The following is a 27,406-nucleotide window of genomic DNA, read 5'->3' on the forward strand; positions in this document are numbered from 1 at the left end:
TAACAAAATTCAAATATAACGTCAGCACAACTCCATTTGTGTTGATTTTGCTTAGCTGGATGATTCTAGAAAACTTGCAGTAAAATAATCTGTAATTTTGTAAGGAAGTGTGTGGCTATTGAAATTGTACATTAGGTTTTGAGGGTCATTACACATGTGCAAGTTGTGTGGATGACACAAAAATACAAGAAAACTTTCAAAAAAAATCTGAAGATGTGAAATTGTTGTATCAATGTTGTTGATTTATCTGCAGAATGAAAGCTTTGAAGCTGCACATTTCTGTCTCCACCCGGTTTAATCGATTAACCAGAGAAGAGATGCAGCAGATAAAACTGCTTTTTATCTGTCGAGGAGACTCAGTTCACAGCTGCATGTGTGTGTTTGAGGTTAACTGGGGTTATCAAGCTTAACTGTCAGCATGTTGACAGTATTAACAGCAACAGCTTTTAGATTGCAGCAGCTTCAGATTGGGGATGGATTATGTGGTTTACTTCAGCAAACAGGCCTGTTAGAGTGTGAGGTTGTGTGTTTTTCTGTGCTGTTTTATCTCCATACAGCACTAATTGTCTGAATGTTTGTACCTTGACGGGCTCTAAGGTGGCAGAGAAGGCGTCCTGCAGAGCGCAGCAGGCCAGCCTCCACATCTCCTCTGTGAACACCGGACCCACTGTGACCAGCACATACCTGCAGAGACCAAAGGAACAACAGCAGAAACAACGGTTAGATTAGACAGAAAATAATCTGGTCCAGTATCACACACACAAAAAAACTACTTTCATCCAAAACATGAGGCTTTAAGACATTTTAGTCATTAATCAATTTGACCCCATTCAATGTTTAACGTCTCTAAATAAATGACTGACATCATTCTTTTTTTGTTCATATTTAATGATTTTTCCTAATTTAATGAGGACACCTGGGTAAATACATGTTGTACACATCAGTGTTCTTTGGAGTCAATTTGACCCCAGGCTTTTAGCTAAAAAACACAGAATAAATATCAACATTTTACACAGTTTAGTTTTCGTTGTTTTGGAAGATATTGAGGTCAATATAACATGTGTGGGAAATGGTGTGTTTTATAATTTGCTAAGTGTGCATATTAAAGAGTTGTATTGGTTCTGAGGAATAGGAAGGTCAAGAGCATCATTGCCACAGTGTGTCTGTAATGAAACAAAGAAGAAAAGTCCAGCTTTATTTTACTTATTACTCATGTGTTTGAATGCAAAGATGATCAAGACATAAAGTGATTGATAATCAAAGTACAGACTGTTTTTGATAATAAAGGTACAGATAGTTTTTGACGTAAGCGGTAACCAGTAAAGAACATGAGCTTGTTGTGTGTGCAGTCTCTAATCTTGCTTTGCAGCGGTGAAGTCATTCCTACGTGAGCGATAATGACAAAACATCTGCTGTGAAAGAGGAGAGCGGAACAACACAGCATCGGAAGGGGCGGCCAGCCTTGATAGATAGCTACACACACTGTTAGAGTATAAGAAGACTGGGTCAGGAACAGTTAGCAGTCTGATTCCATCCGAACTGACTGAACACTTGTTGGTTAGGGACAGAGGATTCAGGCCCAGAGCTCTGTATCGCACATTCAATTTTGCTGTAATAAATACTTTTGATTTTAAGAAGAAGTCTCCTGACTACTCCATCAAAAGAACTGGGCGGAAACAGCCTTACACATATTCTGTTGGTTTGTTTAATTGTAGGATAGGCTCATTTCCAACACATGCAATGGTATTATCTTCAAAAAACTTTAGGGCCCTAAACTTTTTGAAATTGTGTTCATTACTCTGCCAAGGAGGCGGAGACAAAAGGACTAAGTGATTAGATTTTGGCAGTGATGCAGCCTCTTGTCTGGATCCACGGATTTCCTTAAGATTTCTGTATCCTTGTGAGATAGCAGAATGGCCTCATTTTACCTGTTAATGCTTTAAGCCACTGAGAGAATCCAACCAGGAAACATAAAAACTTAATTGATGTGCTTGATTACCATAACAGATGAATAATAGTCCAACACGATGGACCTTTCGATGCACACAGTGTCTTTATTTTTTGTACACAAAATCCCCAAAGTGCATAAATTTCCACATGTTGCTGTTCAGTGTTCAAAAACTGGTTTGTGCCATTCCGGTTGGAAAAACCCTGTCTGGACACAATGGTTCCTACCTTATTTAGGTAAATCGACAATTAACCCATAAAGATGTGACACCCACTGACACCAAGACAATTACCTGCATTTCCTAAATTGCTCCGACAGTAACCAAGTAAACACTACATCAGCTGCCTGCTGATGATCACATGACTGCAATCCTACTAGAAACTGACCGCTGCAGACTTATCACGACTTATCCGTCGGAAATGATACAAGGAACAATTGCTTAAATTGTGGGGGTGTTTCTGATTCCCATCAATTCCCGCCTCTCGCTACATGTTTAGGTCAGGCAATTCGGTATCCGTACATAACGTACACATGCATAACACACGCCTGTGCTCAGCGCAAGGTCATTTTGTTTGCAGGTACATCTATATTAAATGGCCAAATTCCATGGTACTGTGATTCCTGCCATGAAATTTTTTAAGATTCCAGCCATCAGAAATAACACATTGACTGAGCAGCCTCGGTGGAGCACTGCACTCTTTGTTTTTCTTGATTTTCCTGTGGTCAAATTGACCTCGAACATAATACATATCATTTTCAAATGTTACAGATAACAACAATATGTACTTTGAAATAACATAAAGCAGTTAAAACACAAAAAAGTATCTCTCTCCAATCTTAGGATTTTATTGTGATCTACAAATGTGTCCGTAGCTGTGCACCAGGTATTCTGGATGTATGAGGAGAGTGGGTGTGGAGTTGTTTTACTGAAAGGGTTACTTAGGTAGTCAACAAAAAAACATGAAGTATCCGACACATAAACCTGGGGAACAATTTTAATTATAGTAATTTTCTGGAGGTTTAAATTGCTGGAGTCAAATTGACCCCAAGGATCAAAGATGTTTGAAGGTAATAGGAGGGTTAAATCATTATTCCTGACCAGAACCCTGTTTCTCACTTAGCTGCAAGCTCATTGGCTCCTTTTGTTGATGTTAATCTTCTATTAATGTTCATTTAGTTCTTCAGCGGAATATTTCAATCAGTAGGATGGTATACATGGCACTGAGTGTGTTTATTGGAATATAGGAAGTCAATAAACGGGCTCGCAGTTGTGTTTTTTTATAACTTTCAAACACAATAAAAAAGTTTTCCAGTTCCTCCACCAGGATACGGAATAGTTTCCAGGTCAGATGAGATACATGATCCCTGCTTCTACTACAGGATCTCTTTCAGTTGTCCAGAAAACCTCCAAACAAGTCACCCAGGTGGCATAGTAACCCCATCCATGGACCACTTCAGCTGGCCCTTTAAAAGAGAAGCTGCTCTCAGCTCTCCATGGCAGAGATGGCAGCGTTGCTCAACTTATCTCTAAAGCTGAATCCAGCAACAACTGCTGCCTTAATTTATTGTCAGTTGACTAATGCTTACAGCTGAGTCATTATTGGCTTCACAGTAGCACTGAAGAGCATAGGATTTTTATTTTTGAACAGAATCTGGTTACTGCAAATTTTTAAAAAAAGAAACTTTTTACTGAAGTAATTTTGATGCAATGTGACTTGTAGCTTAACTTTGGTAAAGTTTTTCCAATGAAACAGCAGATGAGCAGTTCAAGGACTGTTTGGAAAGTTGAAAGTCTGATGATTCTTTTTTGTTTTTACACCATGTAGCTATGATAAATTTTGACATGTTGGCGCTCATTTAAAGACAAAACGCCTTTCTAACCCGCAGGCAAGTCTTAGAGTTCAGCAGGTTGGATAAAACAGCGAGAGAGATTCCTGAATTTAAAGAGTTTCCACACTTAGAGTCGCTGCGGTGTTCAATCGTGTCGTCACCTGATGCAGGAGCAGCCGACTCTGGAGATGGTCTCTGCGGGTTCAGACACGCAGGCCACCAGCAGCTTGAACAGATCCTTCAGCATCAGGTTGATCAGCGACTCGTAACCGATATCTGCAACCGCAAAAACAAAATTACACACACAAGCACGTCACAACAACACAACATGTTCTGTAAGCACATGCAGTGGAGGCAGACCGGCCCAGATTTAATCTGACTAAAGAGGAGGACAGGGGAGCAACACGTCATCAGTCACGCTCCAGTTCTCTTCACTGAATGAGTCACACTATGAACGAGACAAACATCAGATCTGTGGCAGTGGACCTACACTTTAGAGTATTTTATCACACGTGTGGTAAACTAAAGGAAAATTACCTCCAGCTTAAAATTTTAAGGAAATACAACAGCATATCAGGACAACTATAGATAAAGAAACAAATAAATGTGTAGCTGGATGAAGGGGGTAATATTTCAAGAAACAAGCTCATAATCCATCCATTCTCTATACACCGCTTCATCCTCACTAGGGTCACGGGGGGCGCTGGAGTCTATCCCAGCTGACTCGGGTGAAGGCAGGGGACACCCTGGACAGGTCACCAGTCTGTCACAGGGCTACATACACAGACGAACAATCACACTCGCATTCACACCTACGGGTAATTTAGAGTCATCAATTAACCTCAGCATGTTTTTGGACTGTGGGAGGAAGCCGGAGTACCCGGAGAAAACCCACGCATGCACAGGGAGAACATGCAAACTCCATGCAGAAAGATCCCAGGCCCACCCCGGGATTTGAACTGGGGATCTTCTTGCTGCAAGGCGAAAGTGCTAACCACTACGCCGCTGAGCAGCCAAGCTCATAATGTCTGAGAAAAAGTCACAAACTTACAGGGAAGAAACCTTAAAAATAGTGGATCCAGCTAATCGTGCCACTGAGCCGTGTATCACGCCTGCACCAGACGAACTAATCAAATGAAACTTTGCAATCAGATGTTATAAAAATGAAACACTTTTGATTTTAGACCCACATCACCAGATTATCATCAGCATCTGGACTCTGAAGAGACACCGCTGTGACTGGGACTCTTCCAAACAGAGCAGCATATTGTTTTGTGTAAAACAGGGGTGTCAAACATGCGGCCCACTGACCAAAACCGGTCAATCAGAGGGTCCAATCTGGACCGTGGGATGACCCTGTAAAGTTTCAAAATTACAGAGAAGGCCTTGCTGTTTTTATTTATGTTGTTGGTCCTCTGACTACAACCAGGGACGGGAGATGAAAATGACCTTAATACTATATACTCTACATGAAATACATCAGATGTGTTCTGTTCTGATCAAATAAATGAATAAATAAAATAAAATGAATTAACTGCAAATTGTTAAGTTTGACACCGCTGATCTACTGTTTCCAATAACTTCTTCTTTTTAACTTCAGTTGAGTATAGATTTAGTTGGGTACACGCACACTACTGAATGTATAGTAATAATTCTCTTATGGATTAAAAAAAAGCAGCTTTAGCACACATTCAGAGAAATTAAGGAAATCCAAAAAGCATATTAAATGAATTTAGAGTTTTTTTCTGAATATATCACCTCCTCCCCTGGCTGTGAAATGCTTTTCTTTTACATAAAATGGGCCCAATAAGCTGCTATAAGGAACAGAAGGCTTCAACTGAAGCTTGGAGAATTTTGGACAATGAGGGAACCTTCAACTATTAAAATGAGGACGTATCAGTGGAAACATCCAGGTGAAGCAGAGGACTTTTTAGTGTTTTAAGACAGAATTTTCCAGATGCAAGAAGAAACTCAAAGCCGCAGATCATCAAGTCACAGAGGGAAACTTCAGGGAATAATCAGGGCCAAAGTGGAGAATCTGAGCCTTAAATTCTGACTTGTACTGTTTTGAACTTTCTTCCTCTCACCGGAGTGTATGAAGCTGTTGACGTGCTCCACCACCAGCTCACACGACAGGCCGATGGCGTGTTTGAAGTTCGCCGCCGCCACATCCCAGTAGGAGTGGTCACCATGGCTACGCTGCAGCCACAGCGACATCACAGGAAGCAGTAGCTGGATGACAGAGAAGATGGCAAAACCCGGACCTGGAGGAAGGACATGGAGTCAGACTTAGCTGTAGTAGGTTAATCTACATATTTCTTAGCCCTAGCATGTAAAATAATGTGTAATATAGTCAGGTACAGTAGCATTTTAAATAATATTGGTATGGTTTTAATAACTAATATGTAAATTCCTCAGGTAAAATCATACCATGAATAACGCTATAGGGTCTTAATTCTAATATTTACAGCAATTGTAATCCTTTTCACTGGAAACACTCTGATACAATGGCTGATTGTCATTGTATATTAAAAACATTAACTTAGTTTCACTACTTTGTCTCGTACAGGATGTTCAATATTTGTTTTGTTTGCTATTATTTGTCAAATCTGACATTATTTTTACTGTAAAGGACTTCAGACCTACGGACTCCTCTCCTTCTTGAAATCTGATTTGTTTAGCTTGCGTTTTTGTTTTGGACCTGTCAGACCCACCCAGATCCACAGACATGTTGACTATTATTACCTGGTACAGTGGTGACCTCTCTGAGCAGAGTGAAGAGCAGCTCCAGGGTTGGAGGCTGATGTTGTCGAGGGCAGTTTGACACCGCTGCTGTGAGCTGCTCCAGCAATAAAATCCACACCTGGATCAAACCTGTAGGACAGAATGGACCAAAGCTTCACTGAAGGAGGAGAAAGTGGAGACTTACAGAAGAAAGACAGCAAAGCAAACAACACTAGAGACAAAGATAAATCAGAGAAGTAACTCGTGTTAACCTGTGTCATCGTCGAACTCCTGGAGGACACAGTCCATCCCGTCCTCGCTGCTGATTGATCGTTCCTGTGATCTCATTGGCAGGCTGGCGAGCCGCGCTCCTAAAAACACCGGTTTGGACGGCATCTTGTAGATCTTTGCAAGCAGCTGTCAATTAAATGCAATGTAGTCTTTAAAAAATAATTTACAAATCGTGCAAACATTCCTCTGCTGTCTGTGGCTACTGAAAAAATGTCAACAAACACTGTTTATAGTAGTAAACAATGACTAAAAAACTGTAGACAAGTGAAACTTGCAGGAGTTATTATTCAGGCTAAACTACTGTAAAACTGATTTAATTGCATTCTTTCCAACAGATATTATTACAGCGGGTCCTCGGTTTATGACGTCCTCAACCTACGGCGTTTTATGGTTACGCCGACCATCTCCCACAAATTTTTAAAGAAAGTCTTGGACCATCAATCTGACGTACGGCGTTTGTGACGTTAAAACAAATTTCGCACGGGAATTAGTTTGCGAGCAGAGTGGACGAATACATCGTCACGCGGTGCTATACGAGGAACACGGCTTTGTTTACATTCTTTGGTTGTACGCCACATATGAGTTCCGACTTACGATGAAAATCGGCAGAACTAAGTGACGAGTTCGTCCGTCTTTAAGGTCATTTTTTTGATTGGTACATCTATATCATCATAAATAACTAAATAACAAATGCTGCATTTCTGACAATGCCATGTGCGGGAATGAACAGCCTTGGTCGAGTTAATGCGCTCTCTGAGTGCTTTTCTTGTTTCATGTGTGATACAATATTTTAATGTGACGCTTCAGTCTAATATTCCCATTATAATGCATTTAAAATACAACAACCATGACTAGAAACAAAGAAAACTCAATAATAGCTTCTGTGCAGCATCAAACAGATATAATAGCGTATATCATGAAAAGGAAAACATGGATTTGTTTGATTATTTCAGTTGATGAACAAGCCTAAAATCAACACGGACAACATTTTTCCATGTGATAGCAAAACTGGTGGAATAAAAGTGAATTCTACAAACAGTGGATATTTTACTGCTGACATTTGAAATTTGTTTCCATGCTTGCATCCAGTGTGTTTCAGTGGCTTCAGGATTGTGGCCAGGATTTCAGCATTTATTTTGGTTTCCTGTGGAATCTAATTTGAGCAAACAGAATTATTTGTGGAGTCCTTTTAAATGAGACGTTTAGAATAAAGTAGATTTTGATAATACATCAAGGCATTAAGCTTTAATTGTGGCATTTCACAATTGGGTAGTTCAAGGACTGTCAGGAAGTTGAAAATTCAACATTTCTTTCAGTTTTTACAGTTTCTGGATCTGATAGTAATTGCAATAGTAATTTTGGCAGTTCTTTAAACTGTAGATCAGACGGGCTTATGCGACTACTTGTTTTCCAGCAAGTCAATGAGCGGAAACATCCAGCTGAAGCGCCGCCCTTGTGTCGATGTTGTAGCGCAAACAGAGTTCTCACCTGCGAACATTTGCGAAGGTAGTCGAGAGCCGGCAGGCAGAGGTCGGTGGAGCTGTAACCTGAAACATGGACACAGTCTCCAATTTCTTTATAGTCCACCTCTCCTGCACACAAACACACAATAACGGTAAAAAACCATCAAAGAATGATGGAAGCTAAAAGATGATAACTTATTAGGACAGAACATTACAGAAAGTTGCTTCTTTGCTGCAATATTTTGCTGCAGATTGATCAATTTCAACTATAGCATCTAAACTCAAAAAAGATTAGAAATTTCCAGAAACTCTACTAAGCTTGCGAGAAGTAACTGAACACATTTGCACACACATAAATCCCTGCCTGTTAGTATTAAGAATGTGACGCAAATACAAACTCTACAGGCATGATTCCAGGAAGTAATATCTGGAAAATGGCTATCGAACCTAAGCCTTTGACGAACTTCATGAGGCACATGATGTAGTCAGTGGCAGCGTTGGCAAAAACCTGGATGTTGTCGGTGTTGATGAAAGCCTCAAAGACATCGAACACCGGCGCCTGGGACTTCCCTGGAGGAAAACAGGTTGCTATCTTAGTTATTTTCTGCATTAAACAAGCTAACAGTGTTTGGAGCTGTTAGATGATGAATTTAAGCTTTTTTTTGGACCAGAGCTTCTCAGACATACCCATGGAGTATTCTCCCAACAGGTAGTCTTTGGTGTCGGTCTTGCTGCCGTGGACGGTCCTCAGAGCGCTGAACAGAGGCCTCCATCCAGACAGGATCTGAGGAGAACACATCTCCACCAGCTCTCCGATTGATGTTATCACCTGCAGGGATTCAAGCAGAGCAACGCCTTCAGAACTGTGTGCAGACGTGCTTCACTGGCACATTTAAGTTGAGAGATTTGCTGTGTTTTAAGCGACAAGACTTCACCTGATCCTGCACGTCTTCATCGCAGAGCTCCAGCTGCATAATGTGCTCAAAAGGCCTGAAGAGCGCCTCGTTGAAGTGGAAGTGTGGAAGCTCGGCCCAGCTGGTCAGCACCTCCGTCAGAACGTCATGGATGAAGGAAACAGCCTTCTGGGACACGTGCCGCTCTTTGTGACACGCAGCCTGAGAGAAAAACAAACTTTTTTTGTTTGCTATGCATTTAAACAGTATTTATTTTAACATAAAATGAGAAAACTCAATGTGCACTGCTGCACACAAACTTATCTTTCACATTTCATGAACATTACAGTTAATTTAAAAGGATATGGTGACTTGTTTGAGACATAAAAGCAGAGAACTTTTAGTCCTAGATAGGTGTAGTGATTGTTCAAGTGTTGCCAGGACTTGGATCATGCAGTAAGGCAACCCTGCTAGTTTTATTTTGAAGGAACACTGAAGCTGCCGAGTAATACTGAAGTGCAACCAGATCTTTATTTACTGATGATATGTGACAGTATCATAAATACAAAAACACACACATGCAAAATGAAAAACACAACAAAACAAACAAACAAAAGAACCTAAAATAATGTCTGAAAACGAGAAGGAAGAAGTTTAACTTCTCCGTACATCTCATATGCAGTTTCCTGTTTGCATCAAACCTTACACTACCGTTCAAAGGTTTGGGGTCACCCAGGCAATTTCATGTTTTACATGAAAACTTTTATTTTTAAATAAAACTTTTATCCATGTGCTAACATAACTGAACAAGGGTGTTCTAATCATCAATTAGCCTTTCAACAGCATTAGCTAACACAATGTAGCATTAGAACACAGGAGTGATGGTTGCTGGAAATGTTACTCTGTACCTCTATGGAGATATTCCATTAAAAATCAGCTGTTTCCAGCTAGAATAGTCATTTAGCACATTAACAATGTCTACACTGGATTTATCATTCATTTAATGTTATCTTCACTGAAAAAAATGCTTTGATTTCAAAATTAAATCTTAAAATCAAGACAAAAAGGAGAAAAAAGAGGATGAAATCAATCAAATATAAGGAAAAAAGACAAACTGATGTTGCATAATTTAAAATGAACAAATCCTCCATAAAAGCAGCAGGTTAACAAACTGGTTTGTGTAAAAGTACACAGTTGTACTTGTAAAAACACTATTTTGTATGACAGAAACTTGGTAAACTGTAGAGTAGCTGACATGATTCATTACTGTGTCTCAGATGTGCTGCCTTTTATTCTGCTTTGACTGAGAGCTACACTGAAGTTTTCACACCAGTTTGGAATGATATGTTCTAAAGCTGTGAAAGACAAGCATTTATGAGCATCCAAAGAAGTTTAAATCAATCCACTGGACCTCTGTTTAAAAGCTGTGGCAACAACAACTACCACCAGAACTGAAGAAGCCTCTTGGATGAGAGGTGAAACGTCTTCAAGGAACTTTCTTAAAGTCCAGTGGAATGATTTAAACTACTTTGGATAACCATGACCTGGAAGAATGAGAACCTACACAGACATTTATGAGCATCTTATTCATTTATTTTTTTGCTCTTCACGTCTTCTGTGCAGCATAGCAAAACTACAATGTCTATAAATCATTAAAAAATAATGTTTTTAGACAATCTGGTCAGCAGAAATGATTACTATTTGACTAATTTTTAAATGAAACATGTAGAATTGGGATGAAGTATCACAATTACAAGCTTAGATTTGGTGACTTTTACAGGACTTTAAAACAGGAAATGTTCGAGAAGTGTTGGTAAATTGAAATTCCAATGATTCTTTCTGTTTTGACAGTTCGTGATTCTGATAAATGAACCAATTTCGCAGCTTTTTCAAGATGACAAACCTTTCAAACCAGCCAGCGTACTTTGAAATTCAGAGGCTTTAAAGGTAGAATAACATGAGACTGAAAAAAACGGAATTGAATTGCTTTCTAAACCTCAGATTAATGGCATGTTTTACACATTTTGCATTAATACTTTAGGTTCATGTTAAAGGTTTGGAGCTCCGTACCTCCACCAGATGTGGCGCCACCACGCTCCAGGCCCTCATCATGTGCAGCAGAGGGCGGCTCTTGTTCCTGACGATTCTCAGCATTGCCTCACCGAGACGGAAGAGATGGAGGGCGCTGCGTCGGTCCAACGTAGACTTGGCTTCTCCTACAGACACAGAAAATGTCTGTTCATTCATGTCTTTGTTTAAACCAGCAATCATTTCTTTAATGTTTTGGAATTGTTAAGGGATTTGAGTCGGACCTCAGGTGAATAGATATCTAAGAAACAGAGGAAATCCTTTACAACATGTTAAATTGTACATAATACAAAAATTGTTATTTCAGGGGAAATATAAGCTGCAATTATTGTTTATACGAACACATTGGCTAACTGTATCTAAAGTACCAGAAGAACAAGAAGCCTTCCTTAACCTTCAACCTTCTCTTGAACAGAATCATCACTGATTTTTGCTTTTGTTTCAGTTTTCCCCCCCTCTAATATCCAATATGTGTCACTTGTACTCAATGAAGCAAAGGCAGTGTGTGACAGGACTTTGTATTTCTCATGTTGGTCTGTTTATGCAATCACATTATGGAGTGCAGCTAAATTTTGGGGACAAAAAGAAGGCAACAGGGTAAAATGATAGACGAAACAGTGACAGAACCATGATGGTTGTGTATCTGTACCCGGCATTGCCAGAGAATAGTCTCCAGTCTCGGTAACGGAGTCGAACAGCTGCGACTGAGAAGCTTTTCTCAGCTGCTGCAGGAAACCAACCAGACCAACCAGGTTTAGCTTAGTAGCTGCTTCCTCAAACAACCTGAAACACAGAGAATGAAGCATTACATCCATGTGAACATCTGCAGGACAAAGGTAATGAAATGCTGCAGTGTAAGATTCTATTTAACCCTCTGTTTGTTGCTCCTGTTGCAGTTTTACTCACCGTGGGCTCATTTTTCACCACAATATAAAGTCCTGCACTGTTATGGAAACACAACAACCACAACTAGAGGCAGAGAGAACTCAAAACATGTCTTCTGTGTAGCATAACACAGTTAAAATGCCATTATTCCTATCTACTATACTATATATGTACAGGATAGTTATAGGGCAAATGTTTAAATGAGATGTAGAATAAAGTGATTTTAATCAAATATTGTGATTTTAAACATCACATGATTCAATCAGGACCCTTTAAAAGTTGAAAATTTGACAGTTGTTGGGGTTTTTACATTTCTGGCTCTAACAGATGGTGCAAGTTAGGAAATCTTTTTTTATTTTTAAGGTAACATCTTCTAAACCTGCTAGCGAGGGATTAACGAGGGGGTTAAGGACCCTTAAAGCAAAGTAAACTAACACAGAGTAAGTTGCAAAGTTAAGAAAAGCATCAAAACACTTCTCAGCTGCAAACACAGCTAAGCAAGGCAGAAAATAGCCCAGGCAGAGACCATGACATGTTTCTGTGCACTAAACTGCACCAGTTGCAAAAACAAACAAACAAACAAACAAACAAAAAAGATAATGGAAAATGTTAAGTATTTTGAGGGATCATACGACTTCCCTAAGAGCAGAAGAAGATTAAAGAATCGGGACGTAAAAAGGGTGGATTGAGGTCTTGGTGGGGCAGAACACCTGCCCTCAAAACTCTGATCCTATGGCATAAAACTAACTGTTGCACATGAGCACAAAGTAGATTCCAAGGATTGCAGATAACTGCTTTTATAAACTCTGGGCTTATCCAACCATTGTTAGCTCACATTTCATACAATGTTCTATCAATATGCAAACACAGATCCAACTGAGAATTGGTATTTGAGACTCAAATCCTCAAGAATTTACCGACAACGTCAAATCTGCACTGATTAAAATGGCCGATTCTGATCTTGTGACCAGCTTTCAAAGCGGTTTCCACCCCTGTAAACACCTGAATGTTCAGAGCAGAACAAAGTTTCAAGGCTGAAATGCAGCAGTGTGGCCCTTTAAGCCATCTCTTTCTGGGACGGCCGTGTGCAGGAGTGTTTACAATGTTTTTGGCTCTGCTTTCAGCTTGTAAATGTGTTCAGTCCATCTGTTCCAAAAGATCAGAGGGAACATCTTTTTTTTTTTTGCATTTGCCCCTAAAAGCTGCCTAGATAACTGGTTATATAAGAGATGATCCTTGGAATAAACACACGCACTGACTCCATATTTACTGCAGCGCCTTCTGTTTATGTGTTGATGGAGATTTAACTAATGCAGCGCTAATGCAACACATACATCTACATATACATCTGCATCTGTACATGAGTAAAGAGGCTAAAATGAGCGGAAATTTATATTAAATTTAGTTCTTTGAAGCCCCTCTTCAAGAAAGTGACAACAATACAGCCTGTCCCCTTTTTCAAATTCTAATAGTTTGGTAGTTCTGCGTTGCTGCTGCCACTTCATGGCTGTAAAAAGTCACAATAACCTCCTGCAGAGCTCCAAATATCAGGGAAATGCAGTTTTTGGCAGATAAATTCAGTAAAAGTCGCTGCCATGCTGGCTGCTAATTAAACAAGGCGATAACAAAGAAGAGAGAGACATTTTATTGGGCTGTTGCGGCTGAATTAATCACTAATCCGACTATGATTCTTACTCTATCGCAGGGGTGTCAAACGCATTATAGTTCAGGGGCCACATTCAGTCCAATTTGATCTCAATAACTGAACACTGGTCTCTGACACCATTAAAGTTTCATCAAAAATTCCTAAAACAGAGAATTACTTTGTGATGGAGTGTTTTCATTTCATTTGCAGTCCTTTGAATGATCTCTTCAGTTTGGTTACTGAATCTTGGCCACACTATGAAGCTCCACAGTGACACGACTGGCAATGAAGTCCTAAGAAACTGATACTCTTTACACTGTAAATTATCTTTATTTGACATATAACATGGAACACAACATGTATTTATGTTGTCATTATGTTGGTATTTAGGGCTACTGAAGGTGAACTGCAGGTGATAGAAATGTGTTTTCACTTTTCCACCTGACAGTTCTTCATAAATTGCACATATATTAAAAAGTTAAAGTTGTGTCATCTTAAAAAAACAGAATTCCAAAAAAAAGAAAAAAAAATCCTCACCAGAGGTCTGAGGCAGCCATCTATTTCTTGTTCGAAGCTAACGGCTACATTAGCTCCTGTTAGCATCGCACACACAGACAACACAACAGTCAGCAGTTGTTGCATTATGGGTAACGTGTGCGCCGTGTTTTAACAAGGAAAAATAATGGTTATCTATACAACTTTTATAGTCCTATTTATGCTTTTTAACTGCCCCTTACGAATTTTCCACAAATTGTCAATGAGCCTTTCAACACCATTAGCTAACACAATGTAGCATTAGAACACAGGAGTGATGGTTGCTGGAAATGTTCCTCTGTACCCCTATGGAGATATTCCATTAAAAACCAGCTGTTTCCAGCTAGAATAGTCATTTACCACATTAACAATGTCTAGGCTGGACTTATGATTCATTTAATGTTATCTTCATTGAAAAAATACCTTTCTTTCTAATATATTGACATTTCTAAGTGACCCTAAACCTTTGAACGGTGGTATATATATATTTGAGAACCATGACAGATAAAGTATGATTACAGGGACATATCTCTGCCCTACCTGTCAGCTTGTGTCGACAGCGTACAAACAGCCTTGGCCGCGTTGGTTCCGGTCATCAGGCTGCCACTCTTCAGGTCCAGGCCTCGGCCTCCTCGGCTGCTCTCCCTCAGCAGCTCCTGGATGGACAGCGGCTGGATGACCGGCTGGCTCAGGCTCAGCTCTGAGGCCTCTGGACTGGGCTCACAGCTCAGCTCCAGGCCCAGGTCGATGCCGGCCGCGTGCTGGCTCTGCTGGGTGATGGTGGTCAGGGAGGACGTCTGCGAGGAGCCGTCGCTGAAGTGGGTGTGCTCCAGAGAGCTGATGTACTCTGTCACCCTGAGAGAGATTTGTCGTTTTACAGCATTTCTCAACACATTTTGGCTTTAATATAAGTCAGTCATGTTTTTGATGCTACCATTTCAGGGCTTGAAAATGTCCATTTCTACATCATAACTTTCATTAATGCCCAAATCTTATTTAGCGTCCATAAAAAGTATTCACTTCCCTTGGAAGTTTTTAGTAATTATTACTATTTAAGGGAGTTATTAGCTTTACCAGCTGAGATGGGGGACAGCTGTTGCATGTTCCTCACCAGCCAAAGCTTTGCAATACAGTTGCAAATAGAAATTCACTGTTGACAAAAGCTGGTATTAAGTCTCGACTAGAGTTCACCAGAAGACGTGGGAGATTCTTAAGTCAATTAGAAGAACATTCTAAGATCTGATGTGATAAAAGTTAGTTTTTTAGATATAGGATAGGCTCGATGCTAAGTTTTGGTATCACCAAATGCTGCACATCATCACACACCATCTCCACTCTGAAGCATGGAGGTGGCAGCATCATAATGTAAACCATGGAGGTGGCAGCATCATGAAGTGAAGCATGGAGGTGACAGCATCATGAAGTGAAGCATGGAGGTGACAGCATCATGAAGTGAAGCATGGAAGTGGCAGCATCATGAAGTGAAGCATGGAGGTGGCAGCATCATGAAGTGAAGCATGGAAGTGGCAGAATCATGAAGTGAAGCATGGTGGTGGCAGCATCATGAAGTGAAGCATGGAGGTGGCAGCATCATGATGTGAAGCATGGAGGTGGCAGCATCATAATGTAAACCATGGAGGTGGCAGCATCATGAAGTGAAGCATGGAGGTGGCAGAATCATGAAGTGAAGCATGGAGGTGACAGCATCATGATGTGAAGCATGGTGGTGGCAGCATCATGATGTGAAGCATGGTGGTGGCAGCATCATGAAGTGAAGCATGGTGGTGGCAGCATCATGAAGTGAAGCATGGTGGTGGCAGCATCATGATGTGAAGCATGGAGGTGGCAGCATCATAATGTAAACCATGGAGGTGGCAGCATCATGAAGTGAAGCATGGAGGTGGCAGCATCATAATGTAAACCATGGAGGTGGCAGCATCATGAAGTGAAGCATGGAGGTGGCAGAATCATGAAGTGAAGCATGGTGGTGGCAGCATCATGAAGTGAAGCATGGTGGTGGCAGCATCATGAAGTGAAGCATGGTGGTGGCAGCATCATGATGTGAAGCATGGTGGTGGCAGCATCATGATGTGAAGCATGGAGGTGGCAGCATCATAATGTAAACCATGGAGGTGGCAGCATCATGAAGTGAAGCATGGAGGTGGCAGCATCATGAAGTGAAGCATGGAGGTGGCAGCATCATGAAGTGAAGCAGCGTCATGATGTAAAGCATGGTGGATGTACCAGTGTCAAATTATACTGACCATACAAGACTCAGTGTTTAAAAGCAACTTCCAGTGAAGGTGACTATTTTTTAACAGGCACAGTACACAATATATTGCTATGTATTGCAGTATGTGTGAGTGTACCTGAAGACATGCGGCCAGCAGTCGTGGTTGTGGCTGCCCATCTCCAGTCCCACGTTCAGGATGGCGTCCATACACAACACATGAGCCGTGTGGAGACGAACTCCCTGAGGACGACCGATCTGCTCCAGACGCTGCTCAACACGCTGCTTCACTGGACACGAAAAGGAAAATATAGCAAAAATATTAGGATAGTACTATTGTTATTGTTAGTAGTAGATTTGCTGTTATTATTATTAGTAAATAGATAGATTAAACTTGTATTGATTCCGCATCGGGGACATTTTCGGTGTTACAGCAGCGAATACAAGGAATAGTGCAAGAGAAAGAAAAAGAGCAGCACAAAATGCACAGACATAATCATTTTCTCCTTCTAGAAGAAACATAAATGTTGACAGAAAAAGTTTCAGTGAAATTGCACAGTTTTTATATACATTTTTTATTGCAGTTAGTGGGTGAGCTGGACTACTGAGAGCAGGCTTGATTGTACACTCTGAGTGTTGTTCTTTTTATTATTAGTAGTAGTGGTATTGTTGGTGTTATTATTATTAGTGTTGTTGTTGTTGTTATTAATAGTAGTAGTATTATTACTGGTTTTATTAGTAGTAATGTTGTTTTTATTATTAGTAGTACTGTTGTTGTTGCTATTATTAGTAGTAGTGGTATTGTTGGTGTTATTATTAATAGTGTTGTTGTTGTTGTTGTTATTAATAGTAGTAGTATTAGTACTGGTATTATTAGTAGTAATGCTGTTAGTAGTACTGTTGTTGGTGTTATTACTAGTAGTGTTGTTGTTGTTTATATGAACAATACACTGTTCTTGGAAGAAAAAAAAGAAAAAGATGTCCACTTAGGTGGAGGCCAGGTCTTAGGCGGGTACATTTGTAAAATTTTTCAAACAAGTTGATGTCAAGGAGGAATTTACTGATTTGCTTGTAGTTCCCCGAGATGTCACTAGGTGTCACTAAAGGCCCACGTCCTAAAGATGCTACCTTCATCATCTTTTCTCTACAGGATCCCATCTGTGTTGGTGGTTTTAAGTGTGTATTGTATGTAAATGTGCCCGCGTTTATGAGCTTCTGGCTGGTTTTGTAGAACTAAAAACACAGTACCTTGTGTAATGGCGTCTCCAGTCTCTCCAACCTCCTTCTCTTCCTTCTCTTCTTGAACACAGGAGGCTGCAGCCATCTGGGCTAAAGCCGATGCACAGTTGGCAGCCACACCTGACAGACAACACAGTGTAAAGATGTGTCACAATATTCAATTAGTTACGGTAATCAAACATAGGACGGTAAAAATGAGGCAAATCGATGCCAAAAAAAAGCTTAAATGGAAGAAGACAAGATATCATACAAGATGAATAAAAAAACAACACAAGCAGTGAAACAAAGATCATGAAATACAAAAATAGAACTAATAACAACAACAAAAAAGCAGAGTTTCATTCATGAAAATAAAAAATCATCAATGTACTCTGTGAAACACAATGTCACATTTACTCTTGATATCCATCCAAATTTCAACTCAAAATAAAACATTTAACAGACTTCTCGGGTTTTCTGCTCTTTTGTGTGTTTTCATCTCAGTTTTTCCATGTAACTATTAATAATTGATAAAGTCAGACTTCAAAAAGAGGTTTGATGGTAAAACTTCCTCTCTCAGGGTTACCATCTACAAAAAAAAAACAAAAAAAAACTTGGAAGTAAACAGAGTATGAACCTGAACCTCCCAATTAATCTCCAGTGGAGCTGTAGAGTCCAGCAGTAACTGAGCAGTTGTCACCAGTGTAAGTATTTAATTTAAAAAAGTTAAATGTAGTGATTATTTATTTGACAAAAAATATAATCATGATGTGTAATTTTTTTAAGTGCCCACAGATGTTACTAATTCTAGAAAAAAAGCTCCACATTCGATAGATATTTTACAACTTAGACTTTAAATTTGTTTCCACACTTAACTCCTCTGTGCTCTGTGTAAACACTGCCAGCAGTTCAGGGAAAAAAAGTTCCTGAATTTTTGTCAAGTGACTGTTTATCGCAGGTCAAATATGAATAGCATCACAGCTGCGTGAGGAGTGCAACATTTTTTGTTTGGCAGCATCATGATGTTAAGCACGGTGGTAGCAGCTGTTTATTGCAGGTGAATTATGAACAGCATCACAGTTGTGTGAAGAGTGCAGAATTTTTGTTTTTTACAGTCCCTTATTAAACCAAACAATATTTTTTTCAATTTTTCAATAGAATAAAGTCATTTTGAAGAAACATCACAAGTTTTGGCTTAAATTTAGTTAATTTTCCTGATGCAAATAGTGTAATATTGATATATATATATATTTTTTTTAAAAGTTAACGTCCCTTTCACCACCACTGGGTTTGGAGTTCAGAGGGTTAAGCAAATTCCTCAAATTTTGCCCCCGTCAAAAGTGAAACTAGAGAAAAGAGAGTTTAATTCTCACTTTGAATGAATTCTGTCCCAATGAACATTCACTCAACAAAAATATAAACACAACAATTTTGTTTTTGCTCCCAATTTTTAATGAAATGAACTCAAAGATCTAAAACTTTTTCCACATACACAACATCACTATTTCTCTCAAATATTCTTCACAAATCTGTCTAAATCTGTGATAGTGAGCACTTCTCCTTTGCTGAGATAATCCATCCCACCTCACAGGTGTGCCATATCAAGATGCTGATTAGACACCATGATTAGTGCACAGGTGTGCCTTAGACTGCCCACAGACTGCCCCCCATATATATACATATATATGTATATATATGGCGTATGGTGACACACACACACATATATATATATATATATATATATATATATATATATATATATGTGTGTGTGTGTGTGTGTGTGTGTGTGTGCCCATGTTTTTGCTATATTGTGGGGACCGAATGTCCCCACAACTGTAGGAAAACCGAAAACAATGTCACTTGTGGGGACCTCATTTGGGTCCCCACAAGTTTAAACAGTGTTTTCTTGGCCATGTTGTTGTTACTGAAAAAAGTAAAAGTGCAAAAACGTTTCTTTAGGGTTAGCCATTGTTTTGGTTAGGGTTAGGGTTTGGTTAAGGTTAGGGTTAGGGTAAGGGTTAGATATGAATATGAGTCAATGGTATGTCCCCACAATGATAGCAAGACAGACAAATGTGTGTGTGTGTGTGTACTTGTACTTGCTACATGGTGAGTACCATTTTCTGCATTTAACTATCAAAGTGAGGACATTTTTACAAAGTGAGGACATTTTGGCCGGTCCTCACTTTGAAACAGCCATGTTTGAGTGTGAAGACTTGTTTTTAGAGAACAGGTATGAATTGAGGTTTGGTTAGGGTTAGGGTAAGGATTAGGGTTAGGCAATCAGTTGTGATAGTTAAGGTTAGGGTAAGGCTCTAGGAAATGCATTACGCTTATGGATGTCCTCACTAAGATAGAAGTACAAGATTGTGTGTGTGTGTGTGTGTGTGTGTGGAAAAGACCTCTGAGCTTGCACTGTGATAAAGGGGATCTTTTTAAACTTGAAAAAAATGTAGGGAAAAAGAAAATATACACTGGAAGTCAACTACAAATATGTGGTTTCTGTGAACCATGCAGGCATTAGTTATTTCTTTTCAAGGATGAGCTTCGGAATCCTAACAGGCCAGATGGATCCAACTGCAACAGATTTCATGTGTCAAGTCTCATCTGCACTTCGTGTGTGTGACTGCACTTTGCTGCGACTTCCTCTAAAACATTTTATTCACTGTCAATTAAAGGCTGCGTAAATCCCCGCAGGAGCTCTCAATTATTCTGGCTAATTAGCGCCCTGCTCTGACTTAAGTTGAGTGAATCTGTGCTGAGAAACACATGAGGCCTGTAAACTAATAACATCGATCTCCTGACAGGTCGACTACATATGTGCATCCATGTGGAGAGTTCAACATTCCAACTGAGTTAGTGTCGAGTTGAAGTGAACGATAAAACCATCTGACAGCAAGGCCTCCCTGCTGCCCTCATTCCTCCACCAACCCTGTGTGGAAGCTGTAGGAAACATAAATTTAAGTTCTGTTTTAATACTTCTAGCTTCATTATCAGTGACAGCATGATGGGCAATTTCTCCATCAGCATCTTAAGTGACGGGGCTTTCATGACTGTGCACATTCCCTCCCTAATGAGGAGTGTCCTGCACACTTTGGAGTGATTTTAAAGGGGATACTTCTTTAGAAAAAGGTTTGTCAGCTGCCGCAACCGAACAGGTGCAACTAAACTAATAGTGAGGTAGACGTCCATCAACCACAATCTCTGCAGATTCTGAGCGCAATCGACCCAAACAAATGGAAACCACTGTATGGAAGGACCTGTAACCCTCTGGAACCCATCTGAAAGGCATATGGTCTTTTTTTTAAACTAACAAAACAAGAAAAACACTCAGAGAGTGCAGTACTCAGGCCAAGGCTGCTCAGTCGTATCACTGATGATGGATGAAATCTTTAACAAAAATGATCTTGCGCTGAGCACAGGCGTGTGTACATTATGTATGGATAACAAATCGCATGGCGTGGGCGGCGGGAATAGATGACCCTCAGAAACACCCTACAAATTAATCAGTTGTTCCTTGTATCATTTCTGATGGATGAGTCCTGATAAGTCCTCAGTGGTGGATTTGTAGTGGGATCACAATCATGTGATTTGCAGCAGGCAGCTGATGTAGTGTTCACTTGTTGTCATGGTTACAGTGACGCTGTGCCGCTATCTTGCAATGATACAGAAATCGTTAACAAATCCATGGATCCAGACTATAAGCTGCATCACTGCCAAAATCTAATCACTTGGTCCTTGTGTCATTTCTGACCTTCCCTAAAAAAAATTCATCCAAATCCGTTAATCTGTTTTGAGTAATGTTGCTAACAGACAGACAAACGTATGCCGATCGTCAAATAACTCCATCATGTTCCTTGGCAGAGCAAAAATAGAAGCGCCCTGTTTGAGCCGATTCATTTAATTCAAAGTTATTGTTTTCTATTTGCATTGCAGTTCTACAATAACAAAGAAAAATCACCAAACTTGAGTCTTATCATGGTATGCTCATTTAAAGATTCACATTTTTAGAAGAGAAATGGCGTTAGACATTAAAACCACTATTTAATGTTCTTTTGGGAATGTGACTGATAAAAAAATGTGAATTTTTCCATGATAGTGTAATTTAGCTGCAGAAACCAAATCGTGCACCCACTGTTCGTCCTTCTAATTTAAACTCAGTGTGTTCCAGCTGCAGGTCTGATGTTCAGGATCTGATCCTGATCCTTTGACTCTTTTATGTTCAAGGAGAATAGAACAAAAGGTTCTCCACAGCGTTGACTGATGAGCCTCATTTTTCTTGTTAACACGGACACATGCAACATGCTTCACCCACCCAGAGCACAGCTGAGTGCAGCAGCTTTGCGGAGACCGTCTAAGCTCAGACAGATAGTGTCTCTCTCCCTCTGGCTCTGCTCTTTGACCCCCTCAGCTCCCAGGATGAAGGCCAGGCCCTTGGAGCTGCCCGCCATGCGACCCGTGAGCGGCGTGGACAGAACGTCGATCAGGTTCTTCCACGCTCCGGTGAGGATGAAGCGGGAGAACACAGCTCCTGGAACACACACAGAGAAAAACAGAGGAATTCATTTTTAAATGTTGGGTTGGTACAACAGTGACCTAGCCAGCCTTCAGAGATGAAAACACAAGAAGGGACCGGATCTTTTCAAACTCATACATAACACCTTTAAAGGTTCCATATGGTGAATATTGACTAGGGTCCAAGCACCACGCAATGGTGTGAGAACCCTATTGGAACGCAACAAATTATCATTAGACTTTTTTCTATAGACGAAAGAAGCGCATTTTTGACACCCTAAAAGTACTCAAAAACACATGAAAATTTGCACATACGACAATACCGCTGAAAAATTTGATATTTTAGGGAAATGCCACACGTGCAAACCACGTTTCACCTATAACTACGAAATTCGGTACACATATGTTACTCATCAGGACACACAAAAAAAGCCTCTTGCACAAATGTCCAAAACCCAACAGGAAGTCAGCCATTTTGAATTATGATTCGTATTTTGGCGATTTTGTGTCATTTTTGGACATTTTCAAAAGCTATAAACTTAAAGAGAGTAACCCCAAGAGAGCTCAAATTTGGCCTGGATGTACACCAGGCATGGGCGATCAAATGGAATCAAAATGCTCTGCAAAAGTCTGAGGGCGTGGAAACGGCGACCAATGGAATGCAGCCATTTCAGATGTTTTGCTATGAAACAGGAAGTGCTGTCTAACTAGCCTGTACATGCTCTAATCTGCCTGAAACTTTACATCTGTGATGAGAGTCCGGCTTTGATGAATTTCATGGACCAATATACAGTCACAGAGATAGCGTTACCTGGTGGATGGACAAGAAGTGGTGCATAACTAGCCTGCAGATGCTCCAATCTGCCTGAAATTTTACATCTGTGATCAGAGTCTGGCCCTCATCACATTCATAGGTGGAAATACACTCTCAGTCGCTGCGCCAGCTGGTGGACATGCTTGGATTTACTGACTAGCAAGGATGCGAGGACCCAACCAATGCCGTTGTGTTTTGTATGTCTTAAAAAGCTGTGAGAACCTCAAGCTCAACCTTCTCAGATATCCACCCAGATTTGCAAGCAGGTCAGATTTGTATTTATTTTCCATGCAGAAACCGAGAAGCTAATAATCGGGCAGCTGAAAATCTGAAAAGTTCCACCCCCTCACTGCTTCCAGGTGAACCAATCAGAATGAGCAGTCGCCTCACCGTCCACCAGGTTTACTTACATTCTACAGTTGCTTCTGCTAAACTTTAAAATGTCTCACTTACAAGCAAATCTCATCAAATGTTCAGTGAACACAAAGTCTTCATGCACTCCCAGCATACGAGGAACTAAACATGCAGTGGATCAGTTTTATTTTTTGATGGCAATGTCCCAGCAATAACAGGGAAATCCTCAGTGCTAATACACTGTAGGGCTAACATGGCTAATGCTACCATTAGCTTTGATAGTCTTTCCATGTCTCCTGTTGTTCTCAAACTCAACTGCTGTTTCCATCTGTTAGCTTCCCTCCTGCTCTCTGTGCTCAATTACGATGTATTTTAAATAATGTCAAATTCCATTTAAAGCTGTTCTCATTTATATATTCCTCTGTCTCTGCTGTCAGACAACAGAATGAATGTGAAATACTGACTGAAAAACAGCCCATTAGCACATCATGTTAACCAGCAACCAGAGCCGTTTACAAGTTGCCAACAAAAGCTAAATACTGATTTTATAATTGCAACGTCAACTCACTCAGCAAGTAAGTTAAGAACAATGACTGTGCTGTGAACTAGGAGATATTTCCATGTCAAACAGTTGCACAGAAAAAGTTAGAAGCAACAGAAAGTTCTGGTCTCACACACTCATTCAAGACTGTGGTAGCTACTAGTCTTCTTCCTGAAGGGGGCGGGGACAGCAGCAACTTGGCTGCTTGTAAAACTACAAACACTGAAACAGTCTGTTTAGAACAGGACTAAAACCTGGAGTGATACAGTCATGGAGAAATTAACTATCTTTGTGGTGTTCTGAGTGAAAACGAAACACTTGGGGGACATGAGACTTTGGTTAATGTGCTGAAAATAGGCACAGTATGGGACCTTTAAAGCTGTAGTCTGGAAACTACAACATCCCTAATAACAACACAAAGTATTCATTCATTTTTGCACTCCAGCATCTCGACAGTTTACACAGAAAGAAGCTGGAGAGCTGGTGATTCAGACCATTCAAACAGGCAGGCAAGTGCTGTATACACACTCAAAAAGAACATTAATGTCATCATAGGTGAGTCAGCAGCAGTTACCATGGCGATTCTGGCTGATCCTTAGCACTCCAGGGGGATGCTGAAGGACAGCAGGTGGTCCCTGACTCATTTTCTCCATGTCCCCTCCCTGTGTTTGGCCTCTTTCTACCCTTCTGCTCTTTGACTTTTTTAGAATTAACTTGCCTTTCTCAGTGCAGCTAATCCAAGAATGATTATTGTAAAATATGTTGTCGCAGCTATAGACAGACATTTTTATTCATGTTTCAAAGGGATGACATGTTTGGATGAACAGCCAGGCACAATCTAATTAATTTGAATTTGTTTTAGGTGCAGCCAGTGACGAATAAACAGATCAAATGGGACCAAAAACACAACTTCAATCGTCTTATCACACCAAACTGAGAAAAAAAAAGGTCAGGTTTATCATTTTATTTCGTGATAACAGGCTGTGTTTTGATGCAGACCTCTTTGTGTGTTTTTCCAGCCTGCTGTTGCAAGCTTTCTGGAAACACTTCACTACATTTACCACTTGAGGGTAACCGAGTAGCAGGCGATTGCACCACTTTCCCGGTTACATAACGGTGCAGTCGGATATAAAACTCCCTGAATATTCATCTGTTACGGCCTTGCTCATCTGTGTCCTTTTACTTTTCATGGCACCACAAAAAAAAAAAAAAGAGCTGGAACATTTGTCCATGCGGCACTCTTGTGGGATCCCTCACCTATCAGCAAGCTGCCAGAGCAGCGTTTTGAACTGATTAACACAGCGGCAGCTCGGCAGCAGTTTCTCGGTATGTGAACTCCATTTAGAAGGAGTGAGACGAGCTGATTCAGAGGCTCGGAGGAAAAGCTCCTCAGCTCACTGCAAAAACGAGAAGTGTCTGAATTAAGAGGTTCTGACCTGCAATAAAAAAATGCAGCTGCTGACTGAGGAGAATTAAATGCTCATTACTTTTGCAATATAAATCCTGTCATAGCTGAAGGGGAGGAAATTAGATGAGTTGAAGCTCAGTATGAATTCAGGTGAAGCCACTAAAATAAAGCTCATTCTATTACAGCGATGTAGTCAGTGAATAAATATTATCTAGCCATCCATTCAGTATCTATACACCGTTAAATCATCATCAGGGCCGTGGAGGGCTGGAGTCTATCCCAGCTGACTCGGGTGAAGGCAGGGGACACCCTGGACAGGTCACCAGTCTGTCACAGGACTACATATACAGACAAACAATCACTCTCACATTCACACCTACGGGCAATTTAGAGTTACCAATTAACCTCAGCATATTTTTGGACTGTGTGATGAAGCTGAAGTACCCAGAGAAAACCCACGCATGCACAGGGAGAACATGCAAACTCCATGCAGAAAGATCCCAGAAAGGGACCAGGGATCTTCTTGCTGCAAGGCGAAAATGCTAACCACCAAGCTACTGTGCAGCCCTGAATAAATGTTACCTAAAACATATTTCTGAGGTTTTGGGGCGGTTTTACTCAGATGATCTACTGACCTGCCATCACCGTGTCACTTCCTGTCCTGTCACAGCTGAGAGGGGATTGGCTGGACGCCCTCCTGATCATCTGACCTCCAATCGCACTGCTGCCCAAACCGTCAATATCTGAGGGAGAAACAGGGAGGAGAATGAGAAACTACAAAGACGTGGACAAGCTGTCAATCACAGATAATTACAGAGGATGTCTAAGTTGTTAGTAGTTTAAATGTTTTACTTTACAGGCCCTGACAGAAGAGAATGGAAGACCTTTACGTCACATTTACATACACGACTGTTTAAAAGTTTGGGGTCAATCAGACAATGTCATGTTTTCCATAAGAACTCACACTTTTATCCATGTGCTAACATAACTGAACAAGTGTTTTCTAATCATCAATGAGCCTTTCAACACCATTAGCTAACACAATGTAGCATTAGAACACAGGAGTGATGGTTGCTGGAAATGTTCCTCTGTACCCCTATGGAGATATTCCATTAAAAATCAGCTGTTTCCAGCTGGAACAGTCATTTACCACATTAACTATGTCTAGACTTATATTATCTTAATGGAAAAAAACAGCTTTTCTATCAAAAATACAAACATTTCTAAGTGACTCCAAACTTTTGAATGGTAGTGTATGTTTTCAGTCCTCCATATATAAAAGGTAGTGTCTACAGATACGGACCCGTATCCGGTACTTTCCATTTGCCAGACAGATACGGACCCGTACACGAGTCTCGCGAGTTAAGAAGCTGCTAACCACTGCAAACTGTTGAAAGGTAAGCAAAGGTTAAGGTTAGGGTTAGCGTTAGGGTCAGGTTTAGGGTCCGTACCGCTAGCATCTACCGGGAGTCACGTGACCAGATCTCGCGTATCTGATTGGCAAATGGCAAGTGCCATATCCGTAGTCCACAGGCTACGGGTACGGTCCGTACCTCTAGCAACCACCTTTCTAAAAAGCATGTGATCTGTCATCACCAAAAAATACATGTTTTACTTTATGATCTTCCAGCTGTGTGTGTCCTCCACAGACACACACACCATACCATCAAAACACCAGTCATTACTAGAATATTCACCATTATGCAGAGACTGTCAATGTTTTTAAAAGAAGGTTAAAGACACACCTTTTTAATCAGGCTTTTAACTGACCTTTTAAGCCTTCTTATGTTCTTATCATTACTTATTTATTATCTTATGTATTTTACTGTTTTCACTTTCCATGCTTTACTTATTCATATATTTACTTATTTATTTGTTTGTTTATTTCTTTTAACTCCAGTGTTTCCTCAGGGGGGTCCTCCACACTGGGGGCTGTGTCTGGTCTGCTGCTGGGGGTGCTGTCCACAGGTCCCCTCGGCTCGGCTGGTAGGGGGGCTCCCCACCTTGGTGTGGGGTTCCTGTGTC

At 40.5% G+C, this 27,406-nt stretch overlaps 1 protein-coding gene across 7 annotated transcripts in view; it reads right to left on the reverse strand.

The window, feature by feature from the left end:
• arfgef3 (ARFGEF family member 3) overlaps window positions 1-27,406 on the reverse strand; it is a 105,197-nt gene that overhangs the window by 28,691 nt on the left and 49,100 nt on the right. For 6 of the 7 annotated variants that reach the window (XR_007947132.1, XM_051959744.1, XM_051959742.1 and 3 more), the window contains exons 18-33: window positions 26,017-26,124; window positions 22,065-22,280; window positions 17,780-17,890; window positions 16,671-16,821; window positions 14,842-15,156; window positions 11,887-12,020; window positions 11,220-11,365; window positions 9,192-9,371; window positions 8,944-9,085; window positions 8,704-8,826; window positions 8,282-8,385; window positions 6,775-6,919; window positions 6,524-6,652; window positions 5,866-6,042; window positions 3,940-4,054; window positions 582-684 (exon numbers count right to left, since the gene is read on the reverse strand). Coding sequence is in view for 6 of the 7 variants with exons in the window: in XM_051959744.1 (XP_051815704.1) it covers window positions 582-684; window positions 3,940-4,054; window positions 5,866-6,042; window positions 6,524-6,652; window positions 6,775-6,919; window positions 8,282-8,385; window positions 8,704-8,826; window positions 8,944-9,085; window positions 9,192-9,371; window positions 11,220-11,365; window positions 11,887-12,020; window positions 14,842-15,156; window positions 16,671-16,821; window positions 17,780-17,890; window positions 22,065-22,280; window positions 26,017-26,124 (2,399 nt within the window). In the remaining variant the exon portion in view is untranslated. The remainder of the gene's footprint in view (window positions 1-581; window positions 685-3,939; window positions 4,055-5,865; window positions 6,043-6,523; window positions 6,653-6,774; window positions 6,920-8,281; window positions 8,386-8,703; window positions 8,827-8,943; window positions 9,086-9,191; window positions 9,372-11,219; window positions 11,366-11,886; window positions 12,021-14,841; window positions 15,157-16,670; window positions 16,822-17,779; window positions 17,891-22,064; window positions 22,281-26,016; window positions 26,125-27,406) is intronic. The other variant, XM_051959745.1, reaches the window with a different exon arrangement.

The sequence above is a fragment of the Acanthochromis polyacanthus genome, chromosome 15, assembly GCF_021347895.1.
Source record: "Acanthochromis polyacanthus isolate Apoly-LR-REF ecotype Palm Island chromosome 15, KAUST_Apoly_ChrSc, whole genome shotgun sequence".
Classification (NCBI taxonomy): Eukaryota; Metazoa; Chordata; class Actinopteri; family Pomacentridae; genus Acanthochromis; species Acanthochromis polyacanthus.